The 19016-nt window shown below is 38.0% G+C and overlaps 1 protein-coding gene across 4 annotated transcripts; it reads left to right on the forward strand.

Annotated features, from left to right (window-relative positions):
- Window positions 1-434: 434 nt before the first annotated feature.
- On the forward strand, window positions 435-18341 carry LOC122965588 (triadin-like). 4 transcript variants are annotated; one of them, XM_044329739.1, is made up of 7 exons: window positions 435-881; window positions 2244-2311; window positions 6233-6431; window positions 9084-9125; window positions 15782-15829; window positions 16899-17060; window positions 18097-18133. In XM_044329739.1, exons 3-7 carry the CDS (start codon window positions 6245-6247, stop codon window positions 18117-18119), a joined length of 462 nt encoding a protein of 153 aa, XP_044185674.1. In that variant the 5' UTR covers window positions 435-881; window positions 2244-2311; window positions 6233-6244; the 3' UTR covers window positions 18120-18133. The 4 variants fall into 4 exon arrangements, with proteins under 4 accessions (XP_044185674.1, XP_044185675.1, XP_044185672.1 ...); XM_044329740.1 differs by lacking the exon at window positions 2244-2311 and having other exon boundaries at window positions 436-881; window positions 16899-17030; window positions 18097-18341; XM_044329737.1 differs by lacking the exon at window positions 2244-2311 and having other exon boundaries at window positions 437-881.
- The last annotated feature ends 675 nt before the right edge of the window (window positions 18342-19016 follow it).

A 19016-nucleotide genomic window follows, 5' to 3' on the forward strand; every position in this document is an offset into this window, starting at 1 on the left:
AAGGGCACAAAGTGAAAATGTTGGGTCTCTTGACAAAGTCTTGTTAAAACTGGTTCTGTTGTTTTTGGAGGACATCCCCCATAGTCTTTTATTATCTAATCACATTATAAAAGATGATAATTAAAAGAAAATTAGTGATAGCACTACTTAATTCATCTTACAGGTTTAAGGGAAGTGTCTTGATATTTTTACAGTGAATAGGTCAATATAGATGAGTGCAGGATTAAAATAATGGGCCTCCCATCATTATAAAATGATTGATAAGGTCTTCCAAGACACATAGACTTTTAACCCTTTATCTCCTCACTTCCTTTCTTTTTCTCCTCTCCATCCCTTAATGTTTCTCTGCTACACACTGCTTTTTCCTTTTCAGTCCTTCCCTTCCAATCCTCCCCTCCCTCCTTCCCTCCCTGCCTCCCCTTCTTTATCTCTCTATTTTGGACGCTGAGAGGGGGCAGGGTGACTGTATGGGTGACCCTTTCCGTCTCACTCTCTCCAGCATTTAACCAGCTAGAAACCAAATCTCAGAAACTTTGACTCAAGAATTTTTTGGACACAAACCAAAACCTACAAGGACAACTTTGAAATGATCAAGAACAGTAAAAACCAAAGAATTGTTCACTGGATTTCTTTTCATTTTCTCCTGTGGGGAAGGTTTTAGTGTATTTTTAGACCCGGTGTGATCCAGCTTAACACAATTGAGGCTCGCTCTTTGCTGCCAGATTTGAGTGTTGCCTCCATCGTCTTCTCTCACAATCAACTGAGGCCGAAAAGGATTTAACGAAGGAGTTACACGCTTGTTTCTATGGTAACACTGCATTTCCCGAGCCTTTGAAGGACTGAAGGTTATCAGTAGACACCCAGCAAACTCAAAGTCCAAGGTACTGTAAAAATCCATTTCACTCTGGCTGAACTTTATAATAATGATCTGCTACTGATGTTCCTGGTTGCTGCAGGTTTATACACATTCCCCACAGTTAGTGTTTCTCAATGCCATTTAAAATGCTCATTAGAATTTAGCTGACAGTCAGGGTGTACAGCACAACTTGGTGGAAAATTGCAAATAGACGATGTTTAAGGTAATTTAATTAACTATGTTTTGCCAGATTAACCAAGGTATGTAAACGACCATTGGTGCTAAAAGCTCCAGTGTGAGCTATGAGCTCATGTTACAGTGATATTTCAGTATTTCCTCTCTTGGGTTTTGATATCTGCCATAGTACACATCATAGAAGTCACCTTCATTTCTATCAAAATCTGAAACGTTCCCAACTTTCTTGCAGTAAACTGAGTGACACTTTAAATGTCTTTGATTCTTTTTTTTGTTTTGTTTTTTTCTGTTGACATGACTCCCCATAAATAGAAATACAACAAGCTTAGCAAAATGGTCTCACCCAAAACTATGCAGATTAAATTGTTCTTTTGTGGAGCTAAAGGTTTATGTTTTTCACTGAGAAAAAATCCCTCACCCACGTAAGGATGAACTGTTTTAGTTTTGTTTGAAGTGGTAAAACTTCACAGTCTTTTTTTTTTTTTTTTGTATCCTTTATGACTAAAATTCCAGACTAACCTGTTGCTGTATTGCCTCAGGCAGCAATAAAACTGCACATCATTTCACTTTCATGTAACATCAAATACACAGAATTACCACCACCATCTCAACCATGCGAGTCCTTTTTTTCTAAAATCAGACAAATACAATTATGATCAGATAATTATGCCTAAAATTTGAGTATTTTTTAAAATGATCAGCTACTATTTTTACAGTTGATTTTATAAAACATGACTGAGGGGAACAATTTGCATGCATGGGAGAGAAAATATATGTATGTGAAAGGAAAATGTACATATGTGAGAGGGCCAGAATGAAATATGGCGCTCGTGGCCCCTCAAATTGCTGCTTTTGTATCTGTCCAAGAAGCTTATTTCACAAATCTAAAAACAAACTGAGTGAATTCTTTGATCAGCTTGTGCTGTTAACAGAAAACCAATGGTTTGTGCTTGTGTGTGTTCAACATGCAGCGTGTTTTGTTCACTCTAAGTTGTTGCTATGAAGTAATGATATGACTTTTTAAGCAGTGACCTGTCTATTTGTCATAAAGTTGCTGTATTTATAACAAATGAGTTGCATTTAATGACTCACACTCTGGACCATGCCTTTGTCACCTTTCATTTGCCCTCAAATGCTGGTTAGTAGCCTGCACCCACGTCGTTCTAATTCTGTTCATTCCTTTGGTGTGGAGGAGGCAGCAGCAGCAGTTGCCGTCGTTGTGTTTGTGAAGATCAGCTCAGCCCTTGATGGTAACAACAGGTGGGAACATATGTTGTAAGGGAAAAGTGTTTGCACACTGTGACTGACACTTGAACAGAAATATATAAAACATAGGCTGTTTTAAAAACTATGCTGTAATTACATGGTTCAGAGAAGGATGAAGTGGATGATTGCACATCAGTACAGCTTTTCTGTTCTGTCCACTATAGAACATTTCGAGTCTGTGCTCCAACTGTCTGTCATTGCAACATCGTTTTACCTGCTGTGGATCAATACGCTGGCCTGACCAGCCGTTGCCAGGGCTTCACAAGATCAATGGTCAGCTTTTATATCACACACGCACACACACAAATGCAAGCCCTCTCAGCTCTACCTGAAACTGAAATGAAATGACACGCATGCCAGCCGTTGTTCACTAGATCAATGGTTAGCCTTCTTGGATCAGACACACACACACAAATTCCCATTCGATTGTATGTGTGAGTGGGGGGAGGGGGGGTAAGAATTATGTTAAATTGATTTTGCAGTTTGTTATCTGAATGCAGCAATAGAAAGGTCAGTGTGAGACCAGCTAGTGAATCAAAACACATCAATTCTTCACATTATACAACGTTTCTGGATGACATTAATGTTTTGTAAGATAGATAGATAGATAGATAGATAGATAGATAGATGGATGAACTGGTTCACACTCAATCTTCATTCATTTTTACTCCGCTATACAGCACTAATACTGTAGCAGTTAGAGGACATATCATGCACATTTCCAGGTCTATATTTATATTCTGGGGCTCTACTGGAATATCTTTGCATGATTTACAATTCAAAAAACTCCTTATTTATCTTATACTGGCCCTTTATGCAGCCCCTTAGTTCAGCCTCTAGAGGGATTTCACTTCTTTTTCTCGTTCTATACTCGAAATTAAATGAACTTCTCAGATACATACTTGAGCTGAAATGTGATCCGAAATATGAACGTGAACGGTGAAGCCGTGAAACAACCTCAGCAACAAAGACTACACGGACGGATTTTGACTTTCAGGGAGCATTTTCCTCATACGTTCACCTCCTGTTTTGGCACTTTGACCATGTTTAACATAGACATCCAACATTAGAACAGTATATAAATGACAAAAAAAAATCACAAAAAAGCATATTACGTCTCCTTTGAATTCTGTCAGAAATGCATCCAGATGCATCCATTCCTGAATATCAGCTGCTTCTTTATTGTTGAACATCATTGATACCCTGAAGAAGGCATTCAAACACATACTTTTGTCTGGCTATAATATGGCCAATTTATTCATGTGATTGGGTTTTACTCACAAGCAGTAGCATACTGCATCTTATAATTAGGACACAGGCGTGTGGGGGGGCGACATTGTCACCAATCTACATTCTTTTAATTGACAGTTAAGATGAAAACCAAAATGAGAGTCCAAACCTCCACCTAATTCTGTCAACGAGACCGTCGTAATGAATGGTGCTAAATGCTTCAGCTGGTGTGGCGCGGAGCATAAAAGGCTCATGTGGATCAGCATTCTTCAGGGCCTCATTAATAACCTTGAGAAGGGCATATTTCCTCCAAATGAGTCAGCCCTGTTTTAATTCAAATCTCCACAACAGTGTAACTATCACTTTGCATTTGTGGGTAAGCTGTGTGCGAGGCAGGCACAGAAACAAGGAAAAACAAATCATCTCAGGCGTTCACTGCAGCAAACCACATAATGAACACAAACAACCCAACGCAGGCACACAATCATGCTATGACACACGGCCCCCACTGCCATACAATGATGAAAACTTTCTTTAGAGAAGTAATTTGTCTTGTCGAACAGATTTTTCAAAGTGAAATGGAATTTAATCTCCTCATCACCTCGGGTAATCTCTGTCTGTCTCTCTCTCTGTCTCTCGTTGCTCTCTCTCTCCCACTCCTTCCCCTCCCACTCATCTCTCTTCCTCATATCTGTCATTCTCATCCTCCCAAAAAGACACATGCTCGAGTGATTCATTCGTGTCCATGTGAACAAACAGCCGCTGTGCGCATGAGGATTTGGTATCATAAATGCAAGAATTTGTTTTGTTTTCATGCTGATTGTCTTTCTGTGTGTCCAGAAATCTACAGTATCACCCAAAACTTGTTGCTATTAAGCATTGCTTCAAAACCAACAACAAACTGCATTGATCCTGAAATTTTATGGCTTTTCTTAAAGTCGCCCAGAATATACAATATACTTTTTTATGCTTGTACAGCTGGTGCCCATTTTTGTTTGTTTGTTTTGTTCAGGGATGAATTTTACCTATGTTATTAAAAAAAAGTCAAAAATCACTGAAATCATGATGGCTGTTAGAGTGGATTCAGAAAGATTCACTTTTTATACACTTTATTGTGTTGTAGATTTGATTTTTAAATGGATCTGCATATTTTAAGCAATTTTATAATCCCATAATGACAAAGTGAAAGCATGTTTTTAGATTTTTTTGAAAAGGTATTAAACATTTGGAGCGCCACAGAAAAGGTCTGAACAGTTTTATAAATGAGAGATTTCAGTTTTTGATACATTTGCAAAAAATGTTCTTATTATGGGCTTGTGAGTTCAGATTGATGAGCAAAAATGGCAGTTTTATCACTTTGAAATGAAATCTACAACACAATAAAGCCTGCAAAAAGTGATGGGGCTTGAATATGTGACTGTGAATGTTTTTTTTCTCCATAAGCAAATTGTATAAAACATAAAGAATACACTGTCACTGCTCTCTGGGAGCTTCATTGAGGATGAATGAAAGATAGATCTGTGGTTCAGAAGTTTGGTACAGAGACTAATTATGAAGGGAGACTGTGGACACAGTCGTATTCTGTCTTCTGTGGCTCTGAAAGAGCTTTGTCAAGTTTTAGAAAATCACCCTGATGATGACATCAGAGTTATCTCAGCCTGGACTGGCCTTGAAGAGTTTTTTTTTCACTGTGAATTTACTGGGTAACATAAAACCTAACAGAATGGGGACATGAAATTTAAATGAAGTGGGCATTTACCAGGCAGAGACTGTTTAATGCAAAATTGTTGCAAGTTGCACTATGGGAAATGTAGGATCCCTTATTTTTACCAAACTTTTTTTTTTTTGTTAAATCTTTCTCTTGTCAGTCCAAATGTTATAGAAGTGAAGCATAGTACTCATTTGCTGGGATGCTCCTTTAAACATGGTGATTGAAACAGCAGGATTACAAAATGATCAGCCCATCCTCACAAGAAAAATGTCAGTATAGGTAGAAAATTCAGCCAGAAAAAACAACCTATAGTTACATTTGCTTGATGGATGCCATCTAGCGACTGTAGTAATTATGACCCGGGGAAGTGACAAAGTTCAGATGACGTCAATCTAAAGTGACAAATTTACATATTAGGAGGTGGTGGGTTGGGTGGATGGCTAGATAGATAAATGGCAAAAAGTAGAGGTTAAAAGTTAGCTGCGGAAGACCACTGTTTGTTCCCTGTTTCCAACAGTGAGTCGGGACAGTTTTTTAAAAAACATAACTTCAGATATTGTGTTGTTTACTGTTGCTATGGTGACGAATGTTGTGTAACTTTAAGGAAGTAGTAACTTTAACCCACACCATGTTTAAAGTGATCGTTTTAACCCAAACCATGATTGTTCCCTAACCCTAATCAATTGGCTTTTGTGTCTAAACCTAACCAGACCTTAACCAAAGCGCTGTCACACTGTAAAACTTAATTATTTATTACGATATAGGCGATAGAGGCGGCATATTAGAAAACGCTCCTATGAGTCATTCTGGAGTGCAGGTACAATCGACCTATGTGGCCGTTGTTATCGCACTCTGTTAACTGTTGAGATAGCTTTTAACTGTTCCTCGCTGTCTTACCTTTTTTTCTTTTTTTTTTGTAATTCTGTTTTCATATTTCAACTCAAACCTCTATCTCTTTCTTCCTGCTCCCCCAGCTCTTTTCACCAATGAGCAGTCAGACCAGCAATGGGGAGGCGGCCCCTCCATCTCGGCCACATCAGAGGACATTTTTGGATGATGTCATTTTGACCTTTAGTTCACCGATGGCCTGGCTGCTGGTTGTGGCTCTGATCATCACATGGTCAGCCGTGGCCATCGTTCTCTTTGATCTGCTTGACTATAAGACTCTGACAGGTAATAAGAATCATTGTTTTACCATTTTAATCTTTTAATAGATTCATTTTTTTATTTTAAGTAAAGCTGCATTATCATTTTTAATTTGACAATCATAATAATTCCATCATAATGTGATTGTTATGTTTCATGATACCTTGTGACACTTTCCTTCCATTTGTGCATTACCCATTTTTCACATTTCTTTCACACATCCATATTTCATCCGAGCATTTTTCAACACCCTCTCAGACATTTTTGAAGCAGACTTCAAAAGTGGACGTGCTCTCATCAAGGTCATCATTTTCAACAACGTCCAATGTGTCAAGTTTGGGGACTCACACAGTCTCATTTTTTTCCTTTTCAACACATGTTGATAACAGCATAACGCCTCAATACGTGTGTCGCTTTTACACAGTTTAAAATAACACAATGTGTGTTTCCCTTCACTTGACAGATGTATTGAAAATGACACACTGGTTTTAGAAGCGGAGATTATTCATTCTCTCCCACCTACATGTTCACTTAAGCTCTAACATTAGTCCACTATTTGACAGTTTATGTACCAGTGTAGTAATACAGCTGTGTACATACTGAGATCTATCCACTCCTCCTCATTTTCACTTAAATGTCTGATCCATACACTCATAGAATGAGAATTGATTGAAAGGGCATTCCTGATGTTAACATGCATACTAATAACACAGTCACAGGGGATAATCAGTTTCCATTTTGATTAAAACACTTGTTAAACTAAAGTAATATTATTTCTGCAGTACACAGACTTCTATAAAATCCTACATGTTCCCTGTTATGACACCGAGACACAAACACTGAGAGCAGTTGTGTGTCTTCATATATTTTTAATCCAATTATCTCCAGCTCATGACTTAATTGTCTTGAGTGATCAAATTTTGTTCCCTGTGATCACATTTTAATTACTTCATTGTCATGAGATAACAGAAAATGAATTTTCCTGAGATCGCAACTATGCTGCTGATTGATTAAAGTAAAGTCAAGATCTCTTCTTCAAACATTTTCACTTTCTGCTCGCTGGCACCATGATCAAGTCTCTACAAACCCATTAATTTATATCTTGAGATCATAAGAAACTGCACCACACTCAGCTTATTATTTTTGTAGAAGCATCTGGGTTGATTTCTACCCCAGAAATCAAACGACTGAGCAAGAATACAGCTGTATTATCCGAATTATGCTCCATTTATTATTTACTTTAATTACCCAAGCTAAAGAATTGTAGTGAGATTTAATGTATTGCTTTAATCGTGGTAGAATCAATATATTAGCGTACATGTTAACATGCTCATGTAACGATAGACCCATAGAATAATTGTTCATGTGAAAATCAGCATTATTTACAGTTTGACATGTGCGAAATTGTGTGAAAGGATTATAGGTTGCAGTTTCACCTAAGCTCCAATTATTTCCACTGCTACTGTGCATCTTTTGATACAGCGCCAATTAACAGGTACCTTTCACTATCCCTAATTGGTAGATTTACGTTACGGGTTTGTATATTCCAAGTGATTTCCTAATTATTTCCAAGATGTTTCTCAGAAAAAAAAAACAACTATTGTTTGGTACACACAAACAGAAACTGTCTTCAATTGGTATACTTTTATGTAATTCATTTCAGTAAATTGCAAGTGCGACATAGAGTCTTTTCATTCAGCTAGTGTAGTTGAACATGCAAAAGTGTGAAATTTGTCTATAGACGTTTTTAGGACATTTTACAGAAAGGGTGGTGCAATTTAGTAGAAATTGTAAGAAAAATGGAAAAAAATTATTTCCCAATACTTTCTTAAACGTAGCTGCTGTGTAACTGTTCATTCTTAGGGTGTTTTTTTGACAGGGTTATGTAATGGGAGACATCCTTCACTCATTATAGAGTTGCCAATATGTCGTCTGACTCACAAAACCACACACTGAAAAGTTTTTTTTTCTCTGTTAAAGAATTGTTAAGAATTTTTGCAAATGAACAACTGTGAACTCAAATGAACAAGTGGGGAAAACACATTTTCTGTTTTGCTTTCCACCCTAAAATGTCCTGACTGTTAATTACCTGCAAATTGTACAGAAAATATTCAGGAAATTAGCAGAAAATTAAAGGACCTGTTAAATAAAGCATTACCACAGTCAACATGGAGAATAATAGTAACACATTTATTTTCCTGTATTTAGGAAAAGATTACGTCGCTCTTTCTAGACAACCTCTTGGAAATTATGGAAAATAATTAATAAATAATGGCACAATAAAATAAAGTTTTACCCCATATGTATATGTATGACGGTGAAGCGTTAGCATGCACTGTAGTAATCTAAATAGACCTGGCACACTAAGGTCAAACTGCCACTAATCTTCCAACCACACAACAGGAAATCAATCACTTTGATTTTGTAACAAAGTGTGTTCCAGAGCAAAGTTAATGCACTGTAATAATGACCTTTCTATCAATTCTCCTCATATCTGCTCTTTATCACTCCCACCACAACTACTACCACATATCGCCATGCATTTGGACTATCCTACAGTGTAAGGATAGTCCTGTCTCACACACCCACACACTCATCTTTAACTCCTCTCCCCACTCTCCTCCTTCCTTCACCTCCATCCATCCTCATGCTGTCAATCACCTGCCATCCCATCGAAAGAGTACACATCATACTGTGACGACCCCGTGTGTTTATCATCTGGTAAAAAACCCACAACAGCAACGAAACCACTAACAGTTTGATTGCCTTGCGTGTTTGTACTAAAGAGTTGCAGAGAAAATGAAGATATACATAATTCTTGTCCAGTATTTCAATACACAAGACTGGTGCTGCACTATTCTTATAGGTTTAAACTTGTAAACAAGTTGCATTACTGGCCAACCCCCAAGGAGACGTCATCTTTCTGTGAAAAACAAAAATTGCTACAAAATGGAGACAAGCATGGATTGACGCAGCTGTACAGGTTGTTGTGAAGCAACTTCTAGTAATAACAACTGGTTAATTTAGTAAATGCAACTTCCGTGTTGACTGAAAATGAACTACATGAAACAAAATATTGATTCTTTCTGATGATTATTCAGAAAATGCACAGTTCTTAAAAGTTTCAAATCACACAGGGCAGAGCAGCTGCCTTAAATGATCATTTCACCCAAATTATTCAAGGAAAACTTGCGCTTTTCCCCAGTGGTATCTAAAATAGTCTTGCAGATGGTTTTGGTTTGATTTGCTGAGGTTTTCAGATATTCACCACTAAACCTTAATGCTAACTACCACAGCTTGAGCTTGAATAATGCCGAAGTACCTTAAAGTGCAACACCATCAACAGCCGCTAGATGCTGGCTCCAAAAAAATCTGGTCCAAATTGACTCCCATTCAAAAAGCAACTTCTCTCTAGAAATACTAAGTCGACACTTTTTTTCGGCAAGTCCTTATGGCCTCAATTGCTAAATTTGGACCCTCCAATAAGTGTGCTGGTGGCCATTTTGGAAATTATTGTTGATCGACAGCTGTGATTGACTTTTCTGAACTTTCAGAGTTTGTCTTTTAAGAATAAACAGTTATTTTTCTCCAGACCTGCAGTTTTTACTGTGCTTGTCGTTAAGGAGTTACACTAACAAGACCTTCACCAGATGCTGTCACGCATCCACTCACTGTGAAAAATGTTCTCTCTTTTGCACCTTGAGTAGAAAATAGTTCCTGGGTTATCCTAAGTAAACAGGTCATACTGTTGAGTGTATTTGTGTGATGCTTTAAGCACCAAAAGGACGATCCTTTTACCCTCCATTGGTTGGCAGCATGTGAAACCAAAACTGTCTCCATGGATTTCACAAAGGGAAAGTGAGAAAATCTGAGTTTTGAGGATTTTGTGGTTTGGGTGAATTGACACTTTTAAATAATTCAAATGTTGATTTACCTGTTGTGTTAATGTTTCCTGCTGAAAGCATCTGTTAAATGAATCACTCTTCAATAGAATTTCATATTCAAATTATACTAAGTTTACAATGTAAGCTTGTCATGGTCTGCAAACAGTCTGTGTTTATCCAGCCACTCAGCTACAAATCAGACAAATTAAAGGTAAAACAACACAGAACAGCTGGCTTCAGTGCTACTTGTCATTTGGTGTTTTGGTGGAGAGCACTGTCCAAAAACTGGACCAAAAACTCCCAGGTGTTAAAAAAGGGTTGATGTTTGGTGACTGTGAAGGCCATAGCATACGATCCACATCATTTTCATACCACTCATTCATTCTTATCATGCAAAGTACGGAAGCATCTGCATTTGTTACGGTTCAACATTCAGGTTTTTCCTCTAACTTGTCACCCATCTGTCAACTCAACTCAACAATATGTGAGCTCGCATAACTAGTGTGGAATTGCATGTGCGTCTGTGTTTGCTCTGCACCCTAAAACAGTCCTCAATGACTCAAGTAGAAGTGTGAAACAAAAGCTTAAAATCTACATACAGCTGTGCAGCCTCTTTGCCTCATGACAACAGTCAATCTGTAAGCATGTTGGGATTGTTTAAATCATCTGTCCAGTTCTGAAGATTTTTTTTTATGACCACTGACATTGTTCAAGTTGATGTGGCGAACATGAAGAAAACCTAAACAGAGAAAATGGAATACAGAGTCCCTGAATGAGATTTATTTGCATAAATTTCGTATATAAAATTGTTTATAAAAGTATCAAATCTTTTCTCTAAGTGAAGGAAACATTTACTCCCAGTGCGATGATAGTCCTGAGCTGAGGAGGAAGCGCACATGAAAAGCAAGTGTCTCCCGGTACGATGTAGTTATCCTCCATTTTCAGAAGCAAATATTTGCAAGTTGACAATGACAAAATGCTAGGCTGCATTTTTAATCACAAAGCTTTTCTCCCACCATGACATTTCAATAAAGGCCAGTGTGTGTAAATGAAACAGCAAGGAGACATTTTTGGACAATAAAGAAGAAATGCAATTCTCCCTGTCACGAAAGAGCTAGAGATAGAGATGTGTGTGTGTGTGTGTGTGTGAAAGAGAATAGTCAGAGAAAGTACAAAGGGATACCAATATATAAGGCGACAGGAGCACACACACTTGCAAAGATATACTGTATAGAAAAATAAAGTAATTCAAAGGAGATAAAGGAAGAGAGTATAGAAAACAGCAGGAAGGACAAAATACAAAGGTGTCAGAGAAAGGGAGAAGGTGGAGGAGAGACAAAGAAGCGGCGCCGCAAACAGTGAGAGTTTAATCAGTCACCTCATCAAATCCTTGTTCTTTCTGTCTCTGACAGCAAGGCGGAGGCACAAATTGAGTAATTCTTACAGTAATGTATGTGATTATTACCACTTAGATTGAGACAGATGGAAATGTTACTAGAGGACCATTCAGGGTTTACTTTGGTTTCAGACGGGTGGTAAGGAGGGAAAGAAAGAAAGAAAGAGAGAAAGATTAAACTCAGATGTTTTCTTCCAGCTACTTTATGTTCTTTCTTCTAAGAGTGTTTTCAGAGTCTCTTACCTTTCCTTTTTTTGTATTTCTACTGCACAATTTGTACTTTTCATCTCATTTCTTTGTATTGTATCATTTTGATGTGGCTGTTAAACTACACACAAAACTCAAAAACAAAGGTAGCCGAGAAGAGACACGAGATATGAACATTAAAGTAAGACTGAGACAGAAAAGAGATTTAAAGAAAGGCAAGAGAAGAAAAGAGGCATGGCATGACTGAAGAATGGAAGACAGACAGATAGAAAGGTGAGGTGGAGGAGAGACCAGATTAATAAGTAACAAGCAATAAAAGGATGACGGGGAGTTAGGGAAGGGAAAATGCTAGTCTTCTATTCCTGGTGTCGCTGGCACTGTGTCTGGACATGCCAATCAAAGAAATGTCAGCGCATTAATCAGCTGTTTATGAGGATCCATTATACGACTCCTCCACACTGGGCAACAAACAGGCAGAAAGCTTCTTCCACCTGGGAGGGGGAAAATTAAAGAGATCCAGAGAGGAATTCTAAACAGTGCATTTAGCACTTTAGAGCCCACAGTTATCATAATAGAGTAGCTATTCACATGTCCCTCTGAGAGACAAATGCAAAACACCTGCACTGCAGCAGCGGCTATATGATCACAGTTTGTTTTAACACTTCTAGCAGCCTGAAAGAAAGAGTCATTATTTTCACGGCCAGAGAAGCTTACATCAAAGTGAAATTATTATCTCGCTTGTTATAGATACAGAGGAGCAGCTAAACATTTGGGTAGCACAGCCCCTCAGCTGCAAGTCATAAAGTGTGCACAGTGTTTCAGCTTAATACAAAATTAAAACACTTCAGCAAAGAAGTTCAGTACAACATGAAAGTGTCGCAGCAGCAATTAGTTTCCACTAAATTGTTCGAAAAGCTGTGACATGCAGCCAGACTTTAAAGCAAATGAGAAAAAATGTGTTTTATAGAGACTGAGAGCAGCCGCTTTGGGCTAATTTACTGTCGATGGCACAGAGGGGTCAATGTACAAAAGTAAAACTGAAAATAATGAAAATATCTTTTGGTTTGCTTTAAAGTCCAACTGAAATGAAATTGCCTTTTTTTGTCTACTACAGTACAGTATATCTGCTCTGTAAATCACTTGTGTTCTCCCTTGAGAAAAAAAGTCAAAAAGGGAGAAACTTAGATCTTAAATTCTTTAATTTCATGATTGTGCCCCCTAGTTTTACATTATTTAGATTAAATACTGCTTACAAAGCTGGAGTCCTTATTTCAATACAGCGAATTAAATTTTGAATAAGGTATTAGATTATAGGCAGAGGGAGCAGACAGTCACACTGAGCCTGATAGCATCCTGCTACACAACACAAGAGCCACAGACTCTGAATAATAACCCACATTAACTTTCTTGCTAAAGTCTTAGCCCAGCCGCCAGAACAAAATGTTGGCATTATACATTTCTGCAAACCACGGATATGTTGAACCTCTACGTTTCAATATGTTTAATACGTAGCATATCAACATTTCTACAATATGTATCATAGGGAAAGTGATGTAGTTCAGATGACATCTATGTAAGCTCACTTCCATGTTAGGAGGAGGCGAGTTTAGGTGGTTGGCTCAAAAGTTCCCGTTTCAACCAACAAAACCGGGTATATTAGTGAAATTAGCATTAGCACTGCTAATGTCAGTTAGCAGGCTAGATAGCCAATTAGCTGCTCAACTGCTGTACATTTAACTGCATGTACAAAGTCAAGGCAGATGGCTGCCAACCTAGGTTCTGTTTGACATTTTTTCTCGTTAAAGGGGAGTTTTTCTTTGCCACTGTCGCCAAGTGCTTGCTCATGGGGGAGTTGTTGGGTATCTGTGAATTAAAGAGTATGGTCTTGACCTGCTCTATGTGGAAAATGCCCTGAGATGACTTTTGTTGTGATTTGGCACTTTATAAATAAAACTGAATTGAATTGAATTGAATTTAATTTAAACGTACCTGCAAATGTCACTGTATATGTCGGTTTGGTGATTGCTTTTACTGACACACTGCAGTTTGTTTACTTTGTCTCGGTACAATGTAGCACTGGTATCCTGCCGGCTAATGTCAATCAAACAAGCCTCCGACATGCCCCACCAGCCAAAAAGAACATTTCCTTTTTGTTTTGCGGACTCATGGTCTTTTTTGTAAATGTGTTGGACTTACTATTTTGACACAACTGCAACTTAAACCAAAAGTTAGTGACAGACACAACACTTTGGGATAATGTCAGTGGTGGAAATACTAGTAAAAATGTGACTGAAAAGCTGCTTGTGTTGCCATTGTATCCTGCTCATTCAGCATGTCTTGCATCAAGCATCAAGATAAGTCCTAACATGTTCTGTATGATGAAGTGTGTTCTTTGTGTGATGTTTTTTATTATTTCATCATGATTGCCACATTACAGAGGCAAGCAGGGTGCGATTTGTGAAAAAGACAGAAGAAGGGGAGGTGGGGGTGTTTTTGAAATGTTTTTATTCATGAAAATCAGAACCACAGTGGGCCTATATAGACTATGGAGCCTATTAGGCTATTTCTTGTAGCTCTTACATTAACATAAAATAATTATGAACTTCAATAAAACAATTACGAAACTTGAACTTGAGCACTGCATTTGCAGTAATATTTTAATCCGTTTAAAAAAAATTAATTCATCAAGTAGCATGATATTGTCACTCTCAGCAATATGATGTCAAGTTCATGCCTTGTCCTTTCCTCATCCGGACACATAGAAGATGTGATCATATACGTGATCATGCCAGAATTAAATTCCCCAACGTTCCTCTCAGTACTGTGAATGGCACCACTCAGCCAGACGTGCCAATAGGTCATTCTTTCAAGTCACTGTTTAATTCGGCTCTATGCGCAGCGTGCAGCAAACTTCAATATTGAATGGAAAATAATCACAACATTAGGGTGAGTATTATTAATTTGAGACACCTGGCAAATTTGGACAGTTAAGCTTTGCAATGAATATCTTTTCAAGGAAAACACAAAATAACCCAAAACCAATGCTTATGCATTGCTGAAAAGTAATCAGATTTTTATCCCCACCATCCCGCCTGGCATTGGAATGATTCAGCAAATTTTTCCAGAATGCAAATTTTTGGAAAGTGTCCCGTTTTAACAGTACTCATCCTAGCACAACATGCTATCATCATAAATAGGCTACAGTACATGCCTGCTTGTCAGACAAAGGAAACAGTCTGCTTTGATGATAGACTTTTGTCTTCTTTTTATACTTTCCTGTAGAGGGGTCATCCACAGTGTGTCCCCTCTTTTACCCACATCTGTGTAAATCTCCAAGCAGGGAAGGAGGCAACCCTTGGTCCGTTTACTGCATCATCACGTAGCCTAGATGCAGTGTCATCTCTATTGTCACACAAGCGCTGACAGTGAGAGTCCATTTCTGATTTTACTGTTGTTTGCTCTAATGACTGTTGTCGCTTTACTTAGACTTTTTTAAATATCCTATTTTTATTTTAGATACTTTATATGGTCTATGGGTGAAGCAGCATAAATCACTATGAGGGGGATAAATTTTTGTCCCCTCATAACTCAGCAGAGGCATGAATATATAGACCAGAGGGGGGGAAATCCCCACCATCCCCCCTAGCAAATCGCACCCTGGAGGCAAGCAATAAATCTAATGCTATATGTGGCTGTGAATGATTGAAAATGTAAAATATACACTGAGTTGAAGGCCTTTGATCAATGTTCTGACTTTATCTCTCCATAGATTCCTTCTTTTTTACTTGTCTTATTCCCTTCTCTGTTTGTTCTTCTCTCTTTTTCTACTCTGTATTCTTCACGTCATGCTGTCTGACTTGATGTCTTGTTCCTGTGTCTCTCTCCCTCAGGTCTCCCTCCTCCTCCTGCCATCGCTAAGAGAGGTTTGAGGGCTAGAGGCAAGCAAAAACTTCGACACCATTATACATATCACGTACACTAGGAATGAATTTGAATATATCTAATATTACTGTATATAATATTGATTTCTCTGCCACTATGTGAAAAATTGAGACTTACAGTAAACATAATCAACCATTACACTTTGTGTGAGCACAAACAGTTGCATGGGGTGAAGAAAATAACATGAACACATACTGTATATTCGGATATATACAGTATATATACAGTATACAGTATAGATTGATACTGTATTGTGTGGTGTGTGGAGTAGTCTCAACACTTGTTACTTACTTGTTGAGTAAAACATATTGTAAGTATTGTAGGGTCTTCTTTAATGGAATAGTTTGCCATGTTGGGAAATACGCATATTTGATTTCTTTCTTGAGAGTTAGATGACAAGAACGTTATTATATCTGTATATGAAACTTCAACCAGGAGACGGTTAGCTTAGTGTAGCATAAAAACTGTGAACAGGGAGAAGTCACTAACCGGGCTCTATCCGAAGGTTAAAAAAAGTCCACCTACGAACACTTTGAAATCTCACTTGTTAAAACATTATATGTCAAAAACAGAAGTGTAACTTAGCTACAAGCAGTCACTAGGGGTTTTATTGTGAGGTTGAAACCAGCACTGCCCAAAAAATAATCCGCTCTTAGACTAGAGAGTACCCTTCAGTTTTTGTATGGATTAAACAAAAAATAAAAAATAAAATAAAAATATAACATGTTATAGTGAACTTTAGAGGTGCTGGTAATCAAATTTTGTTACCTTTGGACAGAGCTAGGCTAGCTGTCCCCCCCCCCCCTTTCCAGTCTTTTTTCTAAGCTAAGCTAACCAGCTACTGGTGGTAGCTTCCTATTTTCCGTGGTGTCTATCTTCTTATATAACTCTCAGCAAGAAAATGAACAAGTATATTTCCCTAAACTATACCTGAAATATAAAGATGACTTGATTTAGTGGGATGCAAATAGTAAATATCAATGTAACCAATAAATCAGCAGCCTACTTTGCTTTACATTTTTCTGTAGTCTATTCTATTGTTCTTCTTTATTCTATTCTGCTTAGGTGCTGTTCGTCCTATAAAATCAAGCCCTGCTGGAGTCCCTAGTGAGGTCAAAGCTCAGGAAAGCATCGATTGGATGGGGATCTTATGGACGTTTGCAGCCAGTTTGGTAGCTCCTGACGATGAGGAGGAAGGTATTCACCAGCTAACTGAAACCTTCACATGTAAGAAAACATCAACTCACACTGATTAACCATCTAAGGACAAACATTGTGACTATGATAATGGGAATGTGTCATTCTCACAAGATCTGTTGTACTGGCTAGAGACATTATGTGTAGTATTCTATGTCAATAATGATCTATACCCCATCTAGAGCTTCATTTTCCTGCTGTTGCAAAGCCAGCGCCAGGGCAACGCGTCACGTCTTTATGCAATTTTTCTTGGGTGCAGGTCTATTTCTTTGCTCCTGCGTTTCGTTTCAGGAAAGTACAGCCCGTAATGTATCCTATGAATGTATAATATAGTACTTTAATAGTAGTGAAGTAGTTATAGTAGTCTCAGTAAAGAAGAATTATTAATGTGCATAATTCTGTATTGAAAAGCAATCTGTGTATCCCATCTCAGATTCTTCTCATCTTTTTACTGAAACCAGATATTTTTAGTGCAAATGGGTTCATTATAATCTAGACGGTGCAAATAATAATGATGATGGAGCTGTCATGTTAAAGAACATAATCACTCACTCACTAACAAGAGTTATGACGCCCCTTTAACACACTAAACTGTGGGAGTACATTAGGCATAAAATAAACTTTCCATCTTATCTACTTTATTCAATTATAAGAACCAATGGCCCATTAAAAATACTGATAATTAACTGTGATAAAAACTTATTCACAATACTCCCACAACACTTACAAGATGCAGTGAGAGAGTATCATGAACATAACAACACACAACTCATAGACAGCGGAGGAGGTTCAAGGCTGAAGCAACAGCACCAAGACAGAAGAATAAGGGGAAAATGATTCCTTTATGCAGGCACCCTCATATTAATTGCTTGCTAGGTTTGGAAATATGAGTCTAGAACTTATTATTTTTGCATCTAATGAGCCATGTCTCTGTAGGAAATGGTAACAATTAGTAGTCCGCATGTGTGCCATTTTTCATCCCATAATATTTCATTCCTGCAAGTTTTGGGATCGATCAAACTACTGGGATTGATTGAGCACCTTATTTTTCTCCTCTTTGCTTCAGCTTTACACTCTGAGGAGCTCTGAAGGAGAAGAGGGTGGAAAAAAATAGAGGAACGGAGAAGCATGAAGAGCCGACGAGAGGAAGACAAAACCAAAAGGGAAAGGGTGTCAGTCTGACTGAAGTTGAAGAGAGGATATAGAGACAAGATAGGGGGATGTACAGTATATCACAGCAATGTTTCTTTCTGTCTGTCTGTTGTTAAATGGAATTTGATGAATAAAAACTGCTAATATAAAAAAAAAAAACTGCTTGGCTTAAGTTTCCTTTCGGCCTGTAGTTGCAACATCATTACAGTTTTTAATAGACTAATTATGCAACAGCACACAGCTGAGCCTGTTTGAAAGAATTTACCCATCTCTCAAATCAACAAAGTGTAATACTTTTAACAAGCTGACTGCTACACCACAATAAACTTCAAACTTTACCACAAATCACAATAATATTATGGTGGGTCTTTCCACAAAGGTTCATTGTGTAAAAAAATTATAGTGCACACTGCTAACCAATGTTGCAGTCAAATAAAAGCAAACTGCCTTCCATTTCCCTCTCTCCCTTTTTCTCTATCCAGTCTTTCTGTCTGTTTACACGGCCGGTGGTCTGAATTGGAGATGACCCATGACTGAGAAGCCCCCAACTCAACATGAGGCAAGTACCAGCAACAATCTTCTGAGCAGGAAGATGAACAGTTAAGACAGCAGGAAGAAGAAAATGAGGAGATAAGGTTGCCCACAGTGGGCCCCTCCAGTATCAGATTGGGTGTCTCCAACAAGGAGCCTAAACATGGCTTGAACATGAGAAGTAGATGATGGCGGGAGACAGAGAGAAAAAAAACCCAAACTGCAAATCCATAACTCTTCTTGAGATAAGGGTGACAGTGTGACACATAGTTGAAAGAAAACAGGGCTGAATAAAGAAAACCA

The sequence above is a fragment of the Thunnus albacares genome, chromosome 16 (genome assembly GCF_914725855.1).
Source record: "Thunnus albacares chromosome 16, fThuAlb1.1, whole genome shotgun sequence".
Classification (NCBI taxonomy): Eukaryota; Metazoa; Chordata; class Actinopteri; order Scombriformes; family Scombridae; genus Thunnus; species Thunnus albacares.